The sequence below is a fragment of the Natator depressus genome, chromosome 7 (assembly GCF_965152275.1).
Source record: "Natator depressus isolate rNatDep1 chromosome 7, rNatDep2.hap1, whole genome shotgun sequence".
NCBI lineage: Eukaryota > Metazoa > Chordata > Testudines > Cheloniidae > Natator > Natator depressus.
The window spans coordinates 89809923-89825890 of NC_134240.1; the positions used below are offsets into that span (position 1 = coordinate 89809923).

The following is a 15968-nucleotide window of genomic DNA, read 5'->3' on the forward strand; positions in this document are numbered from 1 at the left end:
CCAGATTTATGTGACTCAAATTTCCCCCTAAACCTCTCACTCAAGGTATGATCCTACTCCCACAGAATTAAATGGCAAAATTATCATTATCCTAAAGGATCTGGACTATATTGATAAAGCAAAGAGTGCAAATATAACTTTGGCCTCCGATCCTGTAAACACCTAAACATGAGCATAAATGTACACATGCCAGCAGTCCCATTGAAGTTAACAGGACTGCTCACTCAGCTGAAGTTACGTGTGTGTAAATGCTTACAAGATTAGAGACTTGGTTTCCTTGGTTTTTAAAGTTTTGCAAATTAGACGTTACCCATTTAAACATCTTCAAGATGTCAGCATGAAACATTTTTATGAAAAAGAATCTAGTCTTTTTCAGCTTCAAATAGACTGTATCAAGCCATATCCATTCAAAATGCTAGTGTGCCATGACAGATTCCTAGATTCTAAGGCTAGAAGGGACAACTGTGATGATCTAGTCTGCATAACCCAGGCCACAGAACTCTCTCCAAAATAAGCCCTGTTTGAACTAGTCCATATCTTTTAGAAAAAACATCCAATTTTGACTTCAAAATTCTCAGTGATATGAGAATCCACTAAAACCTTCACTACTTTGTTTCCCATCTGAATTTGTCTAGCTTCAATTTCCAGCTGCTGGCTCTTGTTATAACTTTGTCTGCTAGATTGAAGAACCCATTGACAAATACTTGTTCCCCATGTAGGCATTTACAGACTGATCAAGTCACCCCTTAATCCTCACTTTGTTCAGCTAAAAGGATTGAGTTCCTGGAGTCCATCTCTATAACACATTCTTTCCAATCCATCATGTGAAGTCTCACATATACAAATCCTACACTCAGCTACCAAGCTTCCTTGACCAAAGGACATGGGAGCAGTGCAGTGTCACTGCATTCAGACCCCTTTCCAGAGGGTATACTAAGCCTGGGGTGCAAGGGAAAACTTTCTATCACATTCAAGTGACAGTAGTTTCAAGAGGTGGGTGGGAGCCTGGGTCACTCCTTGTTGATCAAAGGAAGGATAATTATCGGAGAGTTCTTAATTACACAAGATGTCTAAAGACTACCTGACTCTGTTAAATAATGCTTGACAATTGAAGAGATTCCCTGAGGTGTCACAAAATTGTGAGATCCTTCTTCCATCACCATGCCTTCCACAGGGGCAGTCAATGGCTTCAACACACCATGGGCCAAAAGGTCCTCGTAGAAGCTAAAAATCAAACAAAATATACATGCTAGCTATCTGCAAGAACAGTAACAGCAGCGTTAATTGTTAACCATAGCAATTAGACTGGCATAACACACAAACTATATAACCTTTGTCTTCTATAACATATTCAACTGGTGTTTGAAGCTGAACTATATATGTTTAGTATTAATGTATTCCTAATAATTACATAAATAAAAATGACCTTATATTTACTTTTCACTACTTCATAAGGACTGGTCTCTTACAAGGGAAAGACAATATACCCACCTAGCTCTCCCCATTGCAATCCTGTTGGAAAGTTTCACATCAGTTGGAAATTCTGACTTACTGTGGCAGAAAGATAAATGATGATGTCTGGAGCTAAAAGTATTTAACTTACTGCCCACTTTCCTTCTCTTGTGAAAGCTCTAGATTATGTCAGAGCTGGACTTTGAGTATCTTCTAACAGGTGCAACTTTGCTTCCTCTGGTATTTACAAAAGATGTCCTGTACAGTTTATCATCAATTACCTATCATTACATTGTCGGCCCACTAACCCAGCTCCTAAGGATTTATTGTAATATTCCAAACCAATGAGCAGCTTCAAACAGTCACCCCTATTTTAAACAGGGTTTTTTTGTATGTTTTCTCCTTCTCTCCAAAATATTACCCTGGCCCAGTGAAAACTTTTTTTTTATAGCAGCATCAGCATTTTTTTAAAGGCATCAGATCTTTAAAGTCTGATATTTCACAGTTCCATAAGGCAAGAAATAAAAAGTTTCATGCCACTGGAAATCAGTGATTCCCCAACTTTCCAACTAGACTCAGCCACTATCTGCCTTAGTTTTCCACAGCATCTATCATTGTAATATCTAAGTACTTCCCTGGTACATTAGGTCTGCATGGTTCCTAGTAGATTGAGACTTCTGTTCTTTGCCCTGCCTGGTAGTCAGCTCTGTTTTGGGATAGTTATTTGTGTGTGGTTTTCCCCTTTCACCTCTCACCCCCAAATCTGGAATGGTGGAAGACCTTGTTAAAAAGGTTTTGCAACGTGCGCTAAAAGTGGTCAAACTCTGGATTAGCCTGACCTCTTCTGGAAGCTTGTTCCGCAGCTGAACCCCTCCCTTTACGAATGATGTGTGTCTGGCTGTGACATGCTTGCTTTCCCCTGAGCTTTCTGAGCTGCATTTTTTTCCAGTTGTTAAGGAGGTCTTGGACAGAGAACCTGGGCCTTGAACCATTGACAGCAAGAAAGATCAAACCCAAGGCCTTGACTTGATAATGGAAGCGGATTAGGAGTTAGCCGAGGTAGCACAGCAGAGAGGTGATGTACTCATGGCAGTCTGGACTACTAACAAGGCAAACACTACAGTATTTTATCCAGGCTGGAGTCTCTGCACTGTTGCTATTTTCAGATACAGTGAGCTACGTTAGCCTGGATGGATCTCTGCGGTCAGATCCTCACCTGGGAGGACAGAGTGAAGAGCCACTGGAAAAAGACATTTTTCACCATTTAGACCCTTGAGACTTAGGCAAGGTGCCAAGTCAAGCAGGGTCCCTAAGATAATCAATAAGATGAATACCTCCAGATGAGAGAGACATAACTTAAATATATTAGACAAGCTATCATTTGGAAAGCAGTGTAAAACCATTTTAATGACACCTGATATGATGCTTTTTTAAGATAGGAAGTAACATTTTTATAAAACCTGTAGAACTTTTCAACAAATATGCTATCGCTAGTCTGATGGCACAGTACACTCTGTAAGTCTGAGGTTTTGTTTTTAATTTTCAGTAGCCTAGAAGGAAAACTGGACAAATTCCAAAAGTTTTTCTTGATTTTTCACATGTAATGCCTCTGACTCCAATCAGGATACAGACAGTGTATAAAATAACTCAAGGCAGAATTTGGCTTAGAACCCTGCAACCCGAGCCAAACTCAATGGGAGAAGTGTCAGATCCAGATCTGGTCGGAAAACAAACCCACCTGCTTGGTTCAGCTCTTCTCATCCTCACTCCTGCTGGCCACCTCTACCACCCTGTGCACTGTGTGTGCTGTAGAGTGAGTGTGTCGGAGTGGCAGAGTCTCTCATTCTGCAGCCAGCCACGGTACAGCAGGGGTGATGAATGCAGCTGCAATCACACCAACCCCAGGGCCAAAAGGCAGCAGTGGTGATTCAGGTTTGGGGGGCAGGGTCAAATAGGCTTGAATTTGGGTCAGGGCCTAAAATTTAAGCCCAAGCAAACCTCTAATTGGTTCTCTGTATTCTATTCTGCCATCCAAAACTATTCCCTTAATTGTGCTACTTAGGTAGGCCTAGTTCTGTCACCCTTGTTTACACCAAGTGGTACCTCATTCCTCGAATACTTTCACTGTGATTGGTGGAATGACTGGCAGACTAGTAAATTACCACTCAGCATGAGTATGAATGGCAGAAGTTTACTGAACTCCTGGAATGCACAGCATGGCAGGCAAAAGGATATGCTTCATGAAATGTAATTGCTTTCTTACTACTGTTTTGCATCTTTGTCTAGTGAGGACACTGCTGAGGAGTACATGCAGTTTGATTATTTGTTACTTTCCCAAGGCCAAACTACAACAGACTTGAACATAAGCAGTCCTATTAACTTCAACTATGTGCATGAATAAGACAATCACAATACAGTCCTGGTCCAGTGTTGTCATTATAGTTTATTGGACCCATTTAAGAAATCTGTTACGCTAAAATACATGCTTTCAGTTGATGACATTTTGATACTTAAAAACTAGCAGGGGCTGTTCACATCAAACAAGTGCTACTATATCTAAATTAATATCTATGCCACATACTTGTAAATCTGCTAATTTTAAAATGTCAGACTATTTTAATTTGAGTCTGATCTTCATTCCACTTACCTACAAAATGCACTAAAAATAATGGCTAAAAAGGTCTCTTGAATTCAATAATACAATTACTTTAACAATAGTATTTCAAATCATATAAAATATAAAAGGTACACTGTCAATTTATGTGCAGCCTGAAATTTAAATATTGTGAATTGATTTTTTTTTAAACCAACTAATATATATACACACACACATACTTCTAAACAAAGCTTCCTCTTGACCAGCTGGTTTAAGACAAATAAACCCTCCTCTGAAATTTCAACAGCAAAGACCCTAAAAGTGAAACTTACTAAAACACAAACGAAACTGACCTCACAGATTATTTTTAATTGTCTGAGAAAACTGCAGAAAATAAACAAATCCCATAAACAATGACAAGGGTGTTGTTAGTAACCCATGTAAGAAAACGCTATAATATATAACTACCCTTTGACAGCTGAAAATTATTTTTAAAGGATCAGTGTCATCACCTGTACGTTTGTATCCTAGACTGGGCAGTGCACCATGAATTATTAAAAAGATAACGCTCGTTCGCCTGTTACTTTTCCTAATCCTTTTACAGCTGCAACAGCTTCTCATTCATCACCTCACCTTTGATGCTTTTGGGCATAGGCGGGCCTAAGTGTTATGTACTGTGCTCCCAGATCCGCTGTACAGCGAGGGTTGTGCGGGCTCCTGCTTGTAGTCATTCTTCCTCCTGGGAACACGGAGACGTGACTAAAAGACGGCCAGGCTCCCCCACATATACTGTCCCCGGACACAGTTAGCGCCTAACATGAGGGGGTTACAAAAATGACGTTCCAGCAGGATGTTTGTTCTGGTTCTGGCCCCTAGGGGCGGTCGGCGCCCTAGTCCTCCAGGCGAAGCCCCCCAGAGCCCTCGGCTGGCCTCCTTCCTGCACAGCTGTTCGCTCTTGCTCAGCACGTGCTGGAGCCCCAGCCCCGCTCACTAGCCTGGGGAGGAGAGTCCCTCTCTCCGCGCCTGTCGTCAGGCCCTACTGGCAGCTTTGCTATGCTGTGCAGTGTCTCCATGGGGCACGGCTCACGTCCCCTCCCCTGCGGCATGCGAACACCCGGGCCCTGCGCTGACCCGGGGCTGATGCCTGGCTCCGAGCCGGGGTGCCATCCCCAGTGCTTATGCGCCCGTGCCCGGGGCTGACCCCTGCTCCCCTGTCCCCGTGCATGAGCGGGGGGTTGTCCGTCCCTGCAGAGGCCGCTCTGCCCGCGGCAGGGCCTCACCTGCGTCCCGGGCTTTGTCCCACAGCACGATGCGCAGCGGGCGCCGGGGCAGCTCTCTCCGCAGCAGCGCAGCGCACAGGCTGCCGGTCAGCCCGGCGCCCACGATCAGCACCCGCGCCATGGCGGCGCCGGCCATTGCCCTATACGGAGATGTGACTAAAAGACCGGCTCTCCCACACAGACTGTCCCCGGACGACGGTAGTGAGCCTGCGCTCGGGCGGCGGGCGCGGGCCCGGGCTCCTCCCGCTGCTGCTGCGGGCCCAACCAGCGCGGTGCCCGGCGGAGCCTGCCCCAGCCCCGCTCGCCTGCAGGGGGAGCAGCCGGGCCACTGGCCCGCAGTGACAGCCCGGCGCCACCCTGTCGGAGCCGGCCCCCAGAGGGCCGCGTACTAACGCTGCCTCTCCTGGCTGCCGGGGCTCAGGTGGGGAGACGAGCTTTCACAGTGGGGCTGGGTTCCCGCTGCTTTGTATCCCTGGGCGAGCTCCGTCGCGTGCGCACAGGAGAGACAGGGACACGCACAAATTACATATGTACCCCGTACCCGGCCCTACATAAACAAATCCCTGCCCAGCACGATCCGTACACGCTCCGCATACATATCTTCCTCTCTCTCCTCCGGCCCGCCACACTCCCTCTACAGGAGTCAAGCGACAAGTCAGGTAATTGAATGCCCAATCCTGCAAGTGACTCTGCATGAAGAGACTCCAGGGTGGCAGGTTTGTAGAAATTTTGGTGGTGCCCAGAAGCCGCCCCCCCCCCACTCCACCTCCCACCTGTCTAAGGCTCTGGGAGGGAGTTTGGGTGGGGGAGAGAAGGTCTGGGGTGCAGGCCCTGGGCTGGGGCAGGGGATTGGGGTGCAGGACGGGTGAGAGGTTGGGCTCTGGGATGGAGTTTCGGTGCTGGGTTCAGGCTCTGAGGGTGCAGGAGGGGGTGAGGGGTGCAGGCTCTGGGATGGAGTTTGGGTGTAGGCTCTGGGCTTGGGCAAGGGGTGGGGGTGCAGGCTCTGGGAGGGAGCTTGGGGATGGGAGGGGTGCAGGCTCTGGGAAGGAGTTTGGGGGGCGGAGGGAGGGGGTGCAGGGTCTGGGAGGGGGTGCAGGGGTGCAGCGCTTACCTGGGGCTCCTAGGCAGGGAAGGCGGGGAGTCTCCATGTACTGCTACCCCCCAGCTTCCCATTGACTGCAGGGGCGCTTGGGGCAGGACACAGACCCACCTCACCCAGGGGCTGCAGGGAGGGGCTGGCAACCACATGGAGTGAGCAGGGAGGAAGCCGCTCAGCTCCGCTACGCTGCCAGTGGTGAGTGGGGGCCCCGGGCTGTTTTAAATGGCCCCGGGGGGGGGGGGGGGAAGGGAGGGCCGAGGGAGACACCCGGACCCAAACATTGCTGGAGCCAGGCCCAGGGCCAAGAATATGCCTGGTGTCCAGGCACCACAGGCCCATAGGATTCACTGCCCATGACATCCTATAATTTTCAACATTTAAATTAAATTCATAATTTAGAGCTATACAAGGTCAGATATTTTAATTTCTTCCTTAGAAGAAGGCCACCAATAATTATGATACTAAAATTCTTTTGAATTGCATATACTCGGGAAAGTACTGTCTCCATTTATATATGCATTTCAATGAACCCTTTTAATTGCCTTAAAATATTTCTCCTCAGATTAATTTCTATACTATTAAAATGATGTTAAAAGATTGTTAAAGTCCAATGATTAAGCACACTAGTGTTAGGAAATGCAAATGTACTATAGAATATCATACAATTGTTTCATACAACCTTGTAAGTCACATCTTGTGACATGTAGTGAGGCCTTAGTCCTGCAAAGCACTTTAGCAAGTGATTAACCTTTGGGGCATGGCTACACTTGCAGGTGTAGAGCGCTGTGAGTTAAACCAGCCCTCGGAGAGCTCAATAGGGAAAGTGCTGCAGTGTGTCCACACTGTCAGATTCAAGCGCACTGGCGTGGCCACATTAGCAGCTCTTGCAACACAACAGAGAGCAGTGCATTGTGGTAGCTATCCCAGCATGCGAGTGGCTGCAACATGCTTTTCAAATGGGTGGGGTGGGGTGGAGCGTGACAGGGAGTGTTGTCTGTATGTAGGGGGGAGGGAGAGTGGGTTTTTGGGGGGCTGAGAGCATGTTAGCATGCTGTCTTGTAAATTCAGACAGCTGCAGATCCCCTTCCCTCCCCCCTCTCTCTCACAAACACTCTCAACAACAGCTTTCCACAGTAATTGCTTGCCTTGTCCCGGAGCAGATAAGCATGCCGGCTGTCAGAAATGGAGCTTTGAAAGGGCATAGCCGCATTCCTACAGCTAAGTTCAAAACAATGACAAGAGTGGCCACTTGACTTAAGGGGATTATGGGACTTTTCCGGAGGCCAATCAAAGCGCAGTAATGCAACACCTCGTTCACACTGACGTCGGGGCGTTTCAGCCAAGGCACAGCAAGCGTTATGCTTCTTGTGGAGGTGGATTACCAGGAGCACTCCAGCTGCAGAGTCCAGGCGCTCTAAGTACCATGCCAGTGTGGACAGGTCGTGAGTTAGGGCACCTGGGGCTGCTTTAATGCGCTTTAACTTGCAAGTGTAGCCAAGCCCTTAGTGTACATATAGTCTCATTGATTTCAGTGGAACTAATCGCATTATTGAGATTATGCACATGCTGAAGTGCTTTTTGAACGGGGGCCTGATGGAGATGAGGTTAACTGTGCTTACCTGAGTGGTTAACTGTGCAACCTTAGATGTTGTTATATATATAAAAAAATTAATTCACTTTTTTCTTTTCCCCAGGAAAAATGTCAAAAGTCAGACCTCATGAGAGCATCCAGTCTCATGTGTCTTACTAGGTTAGTAGGGAGGAGCTTGTTTGAATATTTGTACATTACAAGGTACATACAGACTGCTTGATGCGCGTTACAAGATATGCCACAAATGAGGTGGGCTGCTATGAGCTCTGCCTCATTCAATACATAGCAGATGGAAATTTGTATCTTGCACACAATATTTACTTGATCCTGGACAGCTGAATTTTTTTCTTAGGCATGTAGAATAACTTTCCATTTTATTATGATCAATCCTTATGTAAGGGACATGCAAGTAAATAACTATCTGTTTTGCAAGGCTGAATTCTTAAAAGATGAACAGGGATGAGGCAGGGCTTGATGAACAGCATAAAGGACCTAAAAGAAGCACTGAGAGAGAGGCCTACAATACAGCCAATCTTTGCTCTCAGCACTGCAGATATACATAAATAATCCTACAAACTGAACTGCAGATTTACAATGTACACTGTTCCATCACATATAACTCAGTCAAATCAAAACCAATTTTCACCAGAGCACTTGAAGGTCCTTTTCCTCCACAAGGACCCTTTCCCAGCCAAATTTCAACTTCCTACCCCCATTGCTAAAGCTATGTATAACTTTAATTAAAATTGTATTTGAATTAGTAACATCAGATACAACATTATACTTTATCATGCACTTTCCATTTGTAATACTTGTCGTGTATATTATGTGTACTACTTATATGTCTGTGCTGTACACAGTACATTGGTAAGTAATGTTATTTAGCCTACAAATATTAAATCAAGACTTACTGCATAAGAATGTAATTACAATCTGGCATGGCTTCTTAGGATATAATATATCAAGTTGTATCTTCATGAGTATTACATGCCAAGCTTCCCTTCAAGAAGTCCAACAGAAAGATCGTTATTTAGGGATTCCTCAGAACCACTGTAAGCCTCATGGATAATTAAGAGGTTGTAGTTGGCTTTATTAACTTAACCTAACATTCTCTATAGGAATAAGAGGGATTCCTAAAGAAGACTAAATATAAACACTGAAGTACGCAGAAAGCCTTCCCCCGACTACAACAGGCTATGCAGTATTATAAAGACACATGTGCAGCTAGTTTTAGCACAAAGGCCTAAATTTGATGTCAGATACATGACCACAGACTCCCCAGTTACCACATAACTCATGCTGATATGTGACTAGACTCATCTAGGTTAATAATAATCTTGCAGTGTCCTCCATTCAAGTTTCAGTTATAGAGGTAAATTAAGGGGCTTCATTCATGGATGGTAGTGACTTTATTATCCACTGAATTTGCTGTTAATAGCGTATAGCAAAGAACTGTTTCTGCCAGTCAAGACAAGGCTCCCTAATGATGGTGAGACCGGAGTGACTGATGTTAAACACTGTGAATCTAGTCTCTGCATTCTCTCGTCTGGTGCGTATAGGCCTTCTTTTGTTGGGCAGGAGATGACACTTCTTGTGGAAAACTAGTATTTCACACTTGGTAATACTTCTTTCCTGAATGTGAGAGTTTCCTGTTTCATAGCAAACACTTTCATAGTTAAAGCAATCACTTACATATTACCTTATAACATTGGATACAGATATTATGAGTGATATTGATACATGCAGCAACTCTCAAGCATTTCATAACATCCAAACACTATATACATCTCTATAAATCTAATACCTATTTTAACAAAGCGAACACACAGGTGGGCCAGACTGGTTTTCAGCTATGTCAGTGTTCAGTGAGGCCTACGGACTTTGGCATGAGCTGGCACCTAAACTGTCAGCATCACAACCACCACCTCACCTCACAAGGATGTTGTGAAAATAAATTCATTAGTGTTTGTGAAGCACTCTGACAGTATGCTGTTGAACCTCATACAAACACCCAGGAGGAAATTACTAATTCTGTATTAAAAGCAAGGTTTGAATAGTATGCAGTAAATAAGGCCTGGAGCCACACGCTGAACAACTGAGGATAAAACAAAATATTGAATAATACCATCCATCCTATGCTGGATGAAGCAGGGTCTGAATGAGGCAGAGGGTCTGTGTTTTTTCACTATTTTTTCCCCCATTCTTTTAACATACTTTCTTGTGCTCTTATGTACAACAGAGTAAGAAAAACACTCAGCTGTATCTAAAGCACTTAAGAAAATACTGTCTTTCTGTCCTTCCACATATTCTTTCAGGAAGGACTTTCAAGCTATACCACATTGCAACACAGCTCCTAAACAGCCAGCAACATTTTAAACTCTGAACCCTCTAACTCTCTTGTAAATCTTTTAAATATTAGCATAAGAAACAGGCAAAGGGGATTTATTTTATTTTCCTCTTTCACTGGTGGCAAAAAAGACAGAACAGACACTGAACGGGGGTGGGGGTGAAGCATACCCCCTCCCATCACATACTTTTCCTTTCCGTGCATTTAGATTAAAACAAAATATGAAGTGCTTCATCACAAAGAATTCTGCACTTCAAATACAGTATTAATGACATTTTCTAGAGAATGTCAGTACCTTCTGCAAGCATCAACCTATGACTAGCATTTCAGATTCTCCACGTCTGACTCACTCCATGGGCAAGGGTCACCACCATGCCAGTACTGTTTCTTTTCCTTTAATTTTCATATTTCCCACCCCCCTCCAAGTATTTCTCCTCCTCACTGACTAGCTTTATTCCAGTCTCATCTGAAACCTGTAACTCTGAATGTCTCTCTTCCTTTACTGTTTTAATTATTTGACTCTGTTAAAGTATTGCAGTCTTCCTTTTTTTTTTTTTTTTTTTTTAAAAACTAGCAACTTCACAGTTAAGCCTTTCTTCCAGCCCAGAGACTGGGCACATGCCTCTTTTGCTATTTGTACATGGCACCTTGTGTGGCAATGTCTATGTTTTAAGCAAGATTGAGCAAAACACCACTGTAATGTGTGACTGGGCATAGGCCAGCAGATAGGAAACCAAAGGCCAGGTCTAAGATTAGACATCAGTTTTTCTATATGATGTTTTATTAGGAAATGGCGGTCAACGGTTATGCCAACTGTTGCAGAAATTGGGAAGTGGGTTAGAAATAACAACCACCACAAAACTGTAGAACCGAATAGTAGAAAGTCACAGTGTGGGAAGGTGGAAAACTTTCTGTAGTTTATGCTGTAAACTTTCAATGTTTCCAATGTTCTTGCTGTAATATTATTATTCAGTAGGTATTCTAAAGAGCCTTTATCAACATATATTTCAAAGGACCAAATTCTGGCCTCAGTTGAAGATCATGCACCTCAGAAGATAAGAGTAGGAGCCATAGGATATACTGAATTTTCAGAAGTAACCATTTATTTTGGTTTCAGAGTAGCAGACGTGTTAGTCTGTATTTGCAAAAAGAAAAGGAGTACTTGTGGCACCTTAGAGACTAACAAATTTATTTGAACATAAGCTTTCGTGAGCTACAGCTCACTTCATTGGATGCATTCAGTGGAAAATACAGTGGGGAGATTTATATACATAGAGAACATGAAACAATGGGTGTTACCATACACACTGTAACCAGAGTGATCACTTAAGGTGAGCTATTACCAGCAGGAGAGCGGGGGAGGGAACCTTTTGTAGTGATAATCAAGGTGGGCCATTTCCAGCAGTTGACAAGAACGTCTGAGGAACAGTGGGGGGTGCGGGTAAACATGAGGAAATAGTTTTACTTTGTGTAATGACCCATCCACTCCCAGTCTCTATTCAAGCCTAAGTTAATTGTATCCAGTTTGCAAATTAATTCCAATTCAGCAGTCTCTCGTTGGGGTCTGTTTTTGAAGTTTTGTTGTTGAAGTATTGCCACTTTTAGGTCTGTAATCAAGTGACCAGAGAGATTGAAGTGTTCTCCAACTGGTTATTTTGGTTGTGTCAGCTTCTGGGTACCAATCTGACGCACCTAGGGCCAGATCCTCAAGGTATTTAGGCTCCTAAAGTCATAACGCTCTAAATGTCCACAGCTATGAAGACTCAAAAGGTTTACATTTATTAAGCTAGTTAACAGCAGGTTGAACAGATTTTTTTCTTTGGACTGCAACAAACCATTTATTACAGGGGTTATAGGAGGCTGGTAAGAGAAAGGAATATGAGGCATTAGGCTACTAAATACTTTTGAGGATCTGGGGCTTAAAGCCTGATTTTTTTTCAGAGATGCCAAGGACTTGGAGCTCCCGTGGGTTACTTTTGAGAAGTTTGGCTGTAATCTTTATCTGGCATAGTCTTCCCCAGCCGGGGTTGAATTCCAAGATTTTGAGCATTATTAAAGTAGTGAGTATTTTTAGTATACTTTTTCTATTCTTTATCTTTCTTTTAGTTCATCCTTCTTCTAGGGACGAGACAACCCATTACCTCAAAACCATTCCATTCCCTGCCCAGCTGCCTATAACTCCTTTAATAAATGATTTGTTGAATTCAGAATAGAAAAATCCGTTCAACCTGCTGTTAACTAGAATAATAAATGTAACCTTTCCTGTCTTTATATCTGTGGACATTTAGGCATTATATCAAAACATGTAGTTTGCAAATATACTTAGTGTGGTCACCATATTTATCATTTTCCTTTACAGTGTTTCCAAAACTTTTGTAAATTGAACCCCCTTAGGAAAATGAAATCAGTTGCATCCCCTGCAATCCCACCATGAATTCTTAATGGCTTGTCCATCTTAATCAGTACATCTTCCACATTGTCCTGGCTGCTTCAGCATATACCAAAGTTTGGGAAATTTCAATCATTTGTCTGATAAAATCTGCAATGTACTGGATACCTTCCAGATATTCCAAAAGGGACAGCCCTTGTCCCAAACATCTCACAGTGCACCGTGCTGTTTTTAAATGAATTGTATGATTCTTAATGCAATGATTTACATCTATCTAGTGGTGAATTAAAGCTCACTATGGACCGTATCCAGTCCAACCAAAGGGCCCTGCACTACAAATAATGCCACATCTGGCTCCCTGTCCTGCCATACTGCCTCTTGTTTCTAAGGTCATGTCTACACTACCACTTATGTCAGCAAAACTTATGTCACTCAGGGGTGTGAAAAAACACACTCCTGAGCAACATAAATTTAGCTGGCATAAGTGGTGGTGTGGACAGCACTATGTTGTCAGGAGAGCTTCTCCCACTGACATAGCAACTGTCACTTGTTGGGGGTGGTTTAATTATGTTGACGGGAGAGCTCTCTCCCATCAGCATAGAGCTGCTGCACGAGAGCTCTTACAGTGCACAGCTGCATCGGTACAGCTGTGTTGCTCTAAGGTCTCTAGTGTAGACATAGCTGAGTCCCCTGTAGATTGTAACACTCTAGTATTTCTAGTGTTTGCTGCTGGCAAATACTAAGTATCATACTATAAAAAGTGATCAGGCTAAAATGGGGGGCTTTCAAACCACATACATTTTCGGTAGAAAATGCTTTTATCAGTTGGAAACTGAGCTCATTACTAAGTTAGAGGCAAATTATAGAGATCTAGGTTATTTTCTCAACTGGGGTAGATAATGGCTTTACTTCTGAATATAGTTATCTGATTTTAGAAAAATGTAAAGGCTTCTTATATACCTCCACTAATTCTGAGCTCATATTCAAGAAAACTTGAGCTTGAGATGGCAACAGGCCAGTAACACTTCTATTTGTAACAGGCATGATAACCCTTGTAAACATTTCAGCGTGGTAGTCATGTTAGTCTGCATCAGCAAAAACAATGAGGAGTACTTGTGGCACCTTAGAGACTAATAAATTTATTTGGGCATAAGCTTTCGTGGGCTAAAACCCACTTCATCAGATGCATGGAGTGAAAAAAACAATAGGCAGGTGTATATACATCTCCAGTTAAGACATTCCATGCATTACAATGACTGGGGTCAATGTAGTTTAAAGTGATTCCTTTTTTGTTTTGAATCCCATTTTACAGTTATCTTCTGGAAGACTTTTTAGCCCCAAGAGAAGTTAGTTTTTCAATGAGTTGAGTAGTGTTCTATTGCTAGATTTACTTTTTCCTTTATGAATCATAACTTTTCATGTCACTTAATTGTTTATTTTGGGAGTGATTTATTTTACCAAAGAGTTTGGTGTATGATTAGGAAATGTGCTATGCCTACTATTCATCAGTATAATTTATAGATAAACAGGATTGGTTCTCCTGGGACTGGTAGATTCTCCTTGGTGAGCTATTCTAGTTAAAATCAAGTAGAAGTGGGTCAGCTGGACATTACAGTTCTGGGTTTAGAGGTAGGCATCTAAAGCAGTCAGAAAGCTATGAGTACAAGTGAAATCTCAGAAGAAAATAAGAGTGATATATAGAGTCCCTGTTGGTGTTTTTACAGAAGGTGAGTTTATTAAATGTGAATACAGACATCAATGAGAGTTTGGAAACCAAAGATTTACAGTTAGAAGGAAAATCTCTCTATGTTCAGCTGGTAAGTCAGTCACCAAGGTTGCTTGGAAAGAGGGAGACAAGAGTGCCCCCAGAAAGAACTACATGACGTATGAGTTAGGCCCTTTATTTTCATTTTTTTATTTTCCAGGAATTTATCAGGTTTAATTCAAAAAATTTAAAAAATGGGAGGGTATCAGTAAAAATGAAAAGGAAGTCAGCAAGTGGGGGAGGGGTCCCCATACTCAAAGGGGGGCGGGGGGGTGGTACTCTCAGAGGGTACTCACCATGTGCCAGTTGAGGAAGCCTTCCACTCCCTGCAGTGGTGGGTTGTCTCGGCTGCTGGAACCTGGCTCCTCTCCCATCTTGTTCCCCGCACAAGTTGCGGGGAAGCAAACTGGGCTGCACTGAAGGGTCAGGAGGTCAGGGGAAGGCTTCAACCTACGTGTACTGGTCCCCTTGGTGGGCAGAGCCCTCTTCTGATCCTGCCCTTTAGTGTGGGCCTGTCTACTTGCCCTCTTAAAAATTTCCAGGTCCCAAAAAAGCCAAAATTCAGGTGAAAATCAATAAAAACACGTATGCTGGCTTTTTCAAAAACCTGGGAATTTTTCAAGAGCAATCCAGTAAATATTGATAATGAAGAACCTCTGATATGAGACAGCTCATTACAAGAGTGGTTACAAGAGCTATAACCACTCCAGGGTAGAGTCTATTGCTGAAGTGTGCACCAAGGAGCAGAAGACCTAGGGAAACCCCTGTATGAAGGATGCATATGGTAGGACACTAGTTAAATAGCAAGTAACCCATGGGCCCAATACTGAGCTCATTAAATCACAATTACTGCCAGTTTTCCAGCTAGAACATTTAGACTTTAGTGAAGGTGCCCAAGATAGTGATACATTTTGTGATAGCTGGGATAGCTCCCTTACCCTTACAAGTGCCATAATTCTTTAGTGACCATAAATAGAATCTCAATTTCAAATTTCATCCAAAAGGACACTCCCCTTAACACTGTGCCAAGATGTTGGTTCGATACTGCCACTAAATGAGAGTGTCAGCTGAATTGCTACTACCATTTGCTGTAGCACCTTGATGTTCTTTTGAGGTCTGCCATCCAAATACTGATCCATCTTCAACCTGTTTAGTGCATAAAAGCGGACAAAATTGTAGGATACAATGGTATGGCTGCTGCATACTCTAAAGCTGCATTATGGTAGGTATCTTGTTCACTAATGTATATTAATTTTCAGTACTTATTCCTATCTAGGGGTATTCTTTATATTTGAGTTCTCTCATCTCATTAGTTCTCCTATTACAATGTATGTGCATATGGATGTGATGAAGGTGATATACACAATAGAGAAGCAATCCCTTCCTTGGTGTTTTCCTGCTCACTACTCACTTTCCTCAGTGCAGGGATCCCCAGTTCTTGAATATATT

General features: G+C 43.2%; 1 protein-coding gene across 1 annotated transcript in view; it reads right to left on the bottom strand.

The window, feature by feature from the left end:
- Positions 1-5613, bottom strand: part of RNLS (renalase, FAD dependent amine oxidase) — a 142128-nt gene extending 136515 nt beyond the window's left edge. The window contains exons 1-3 of the mRNA XM_074959027.1: positions 5329-5613; positions 4682-4787; positions 1082-1224 (exon numbers count right to left, since the gene is read on the bottom strand). Coding sequence (XP_074815128.1) covers positions 1082-1224; positions 4682-4787; positions 5329-5464 — 385 coding nt within the window. The 5' untranslated portion in view covers positions 5465-5613. The remainder of the gene's footprint in view (positions 1-1081; positions 1225-4681; positions 4788-5328) is intronic.
- Positions 5614-15968: the final 10355 nt, after the last annotated feature.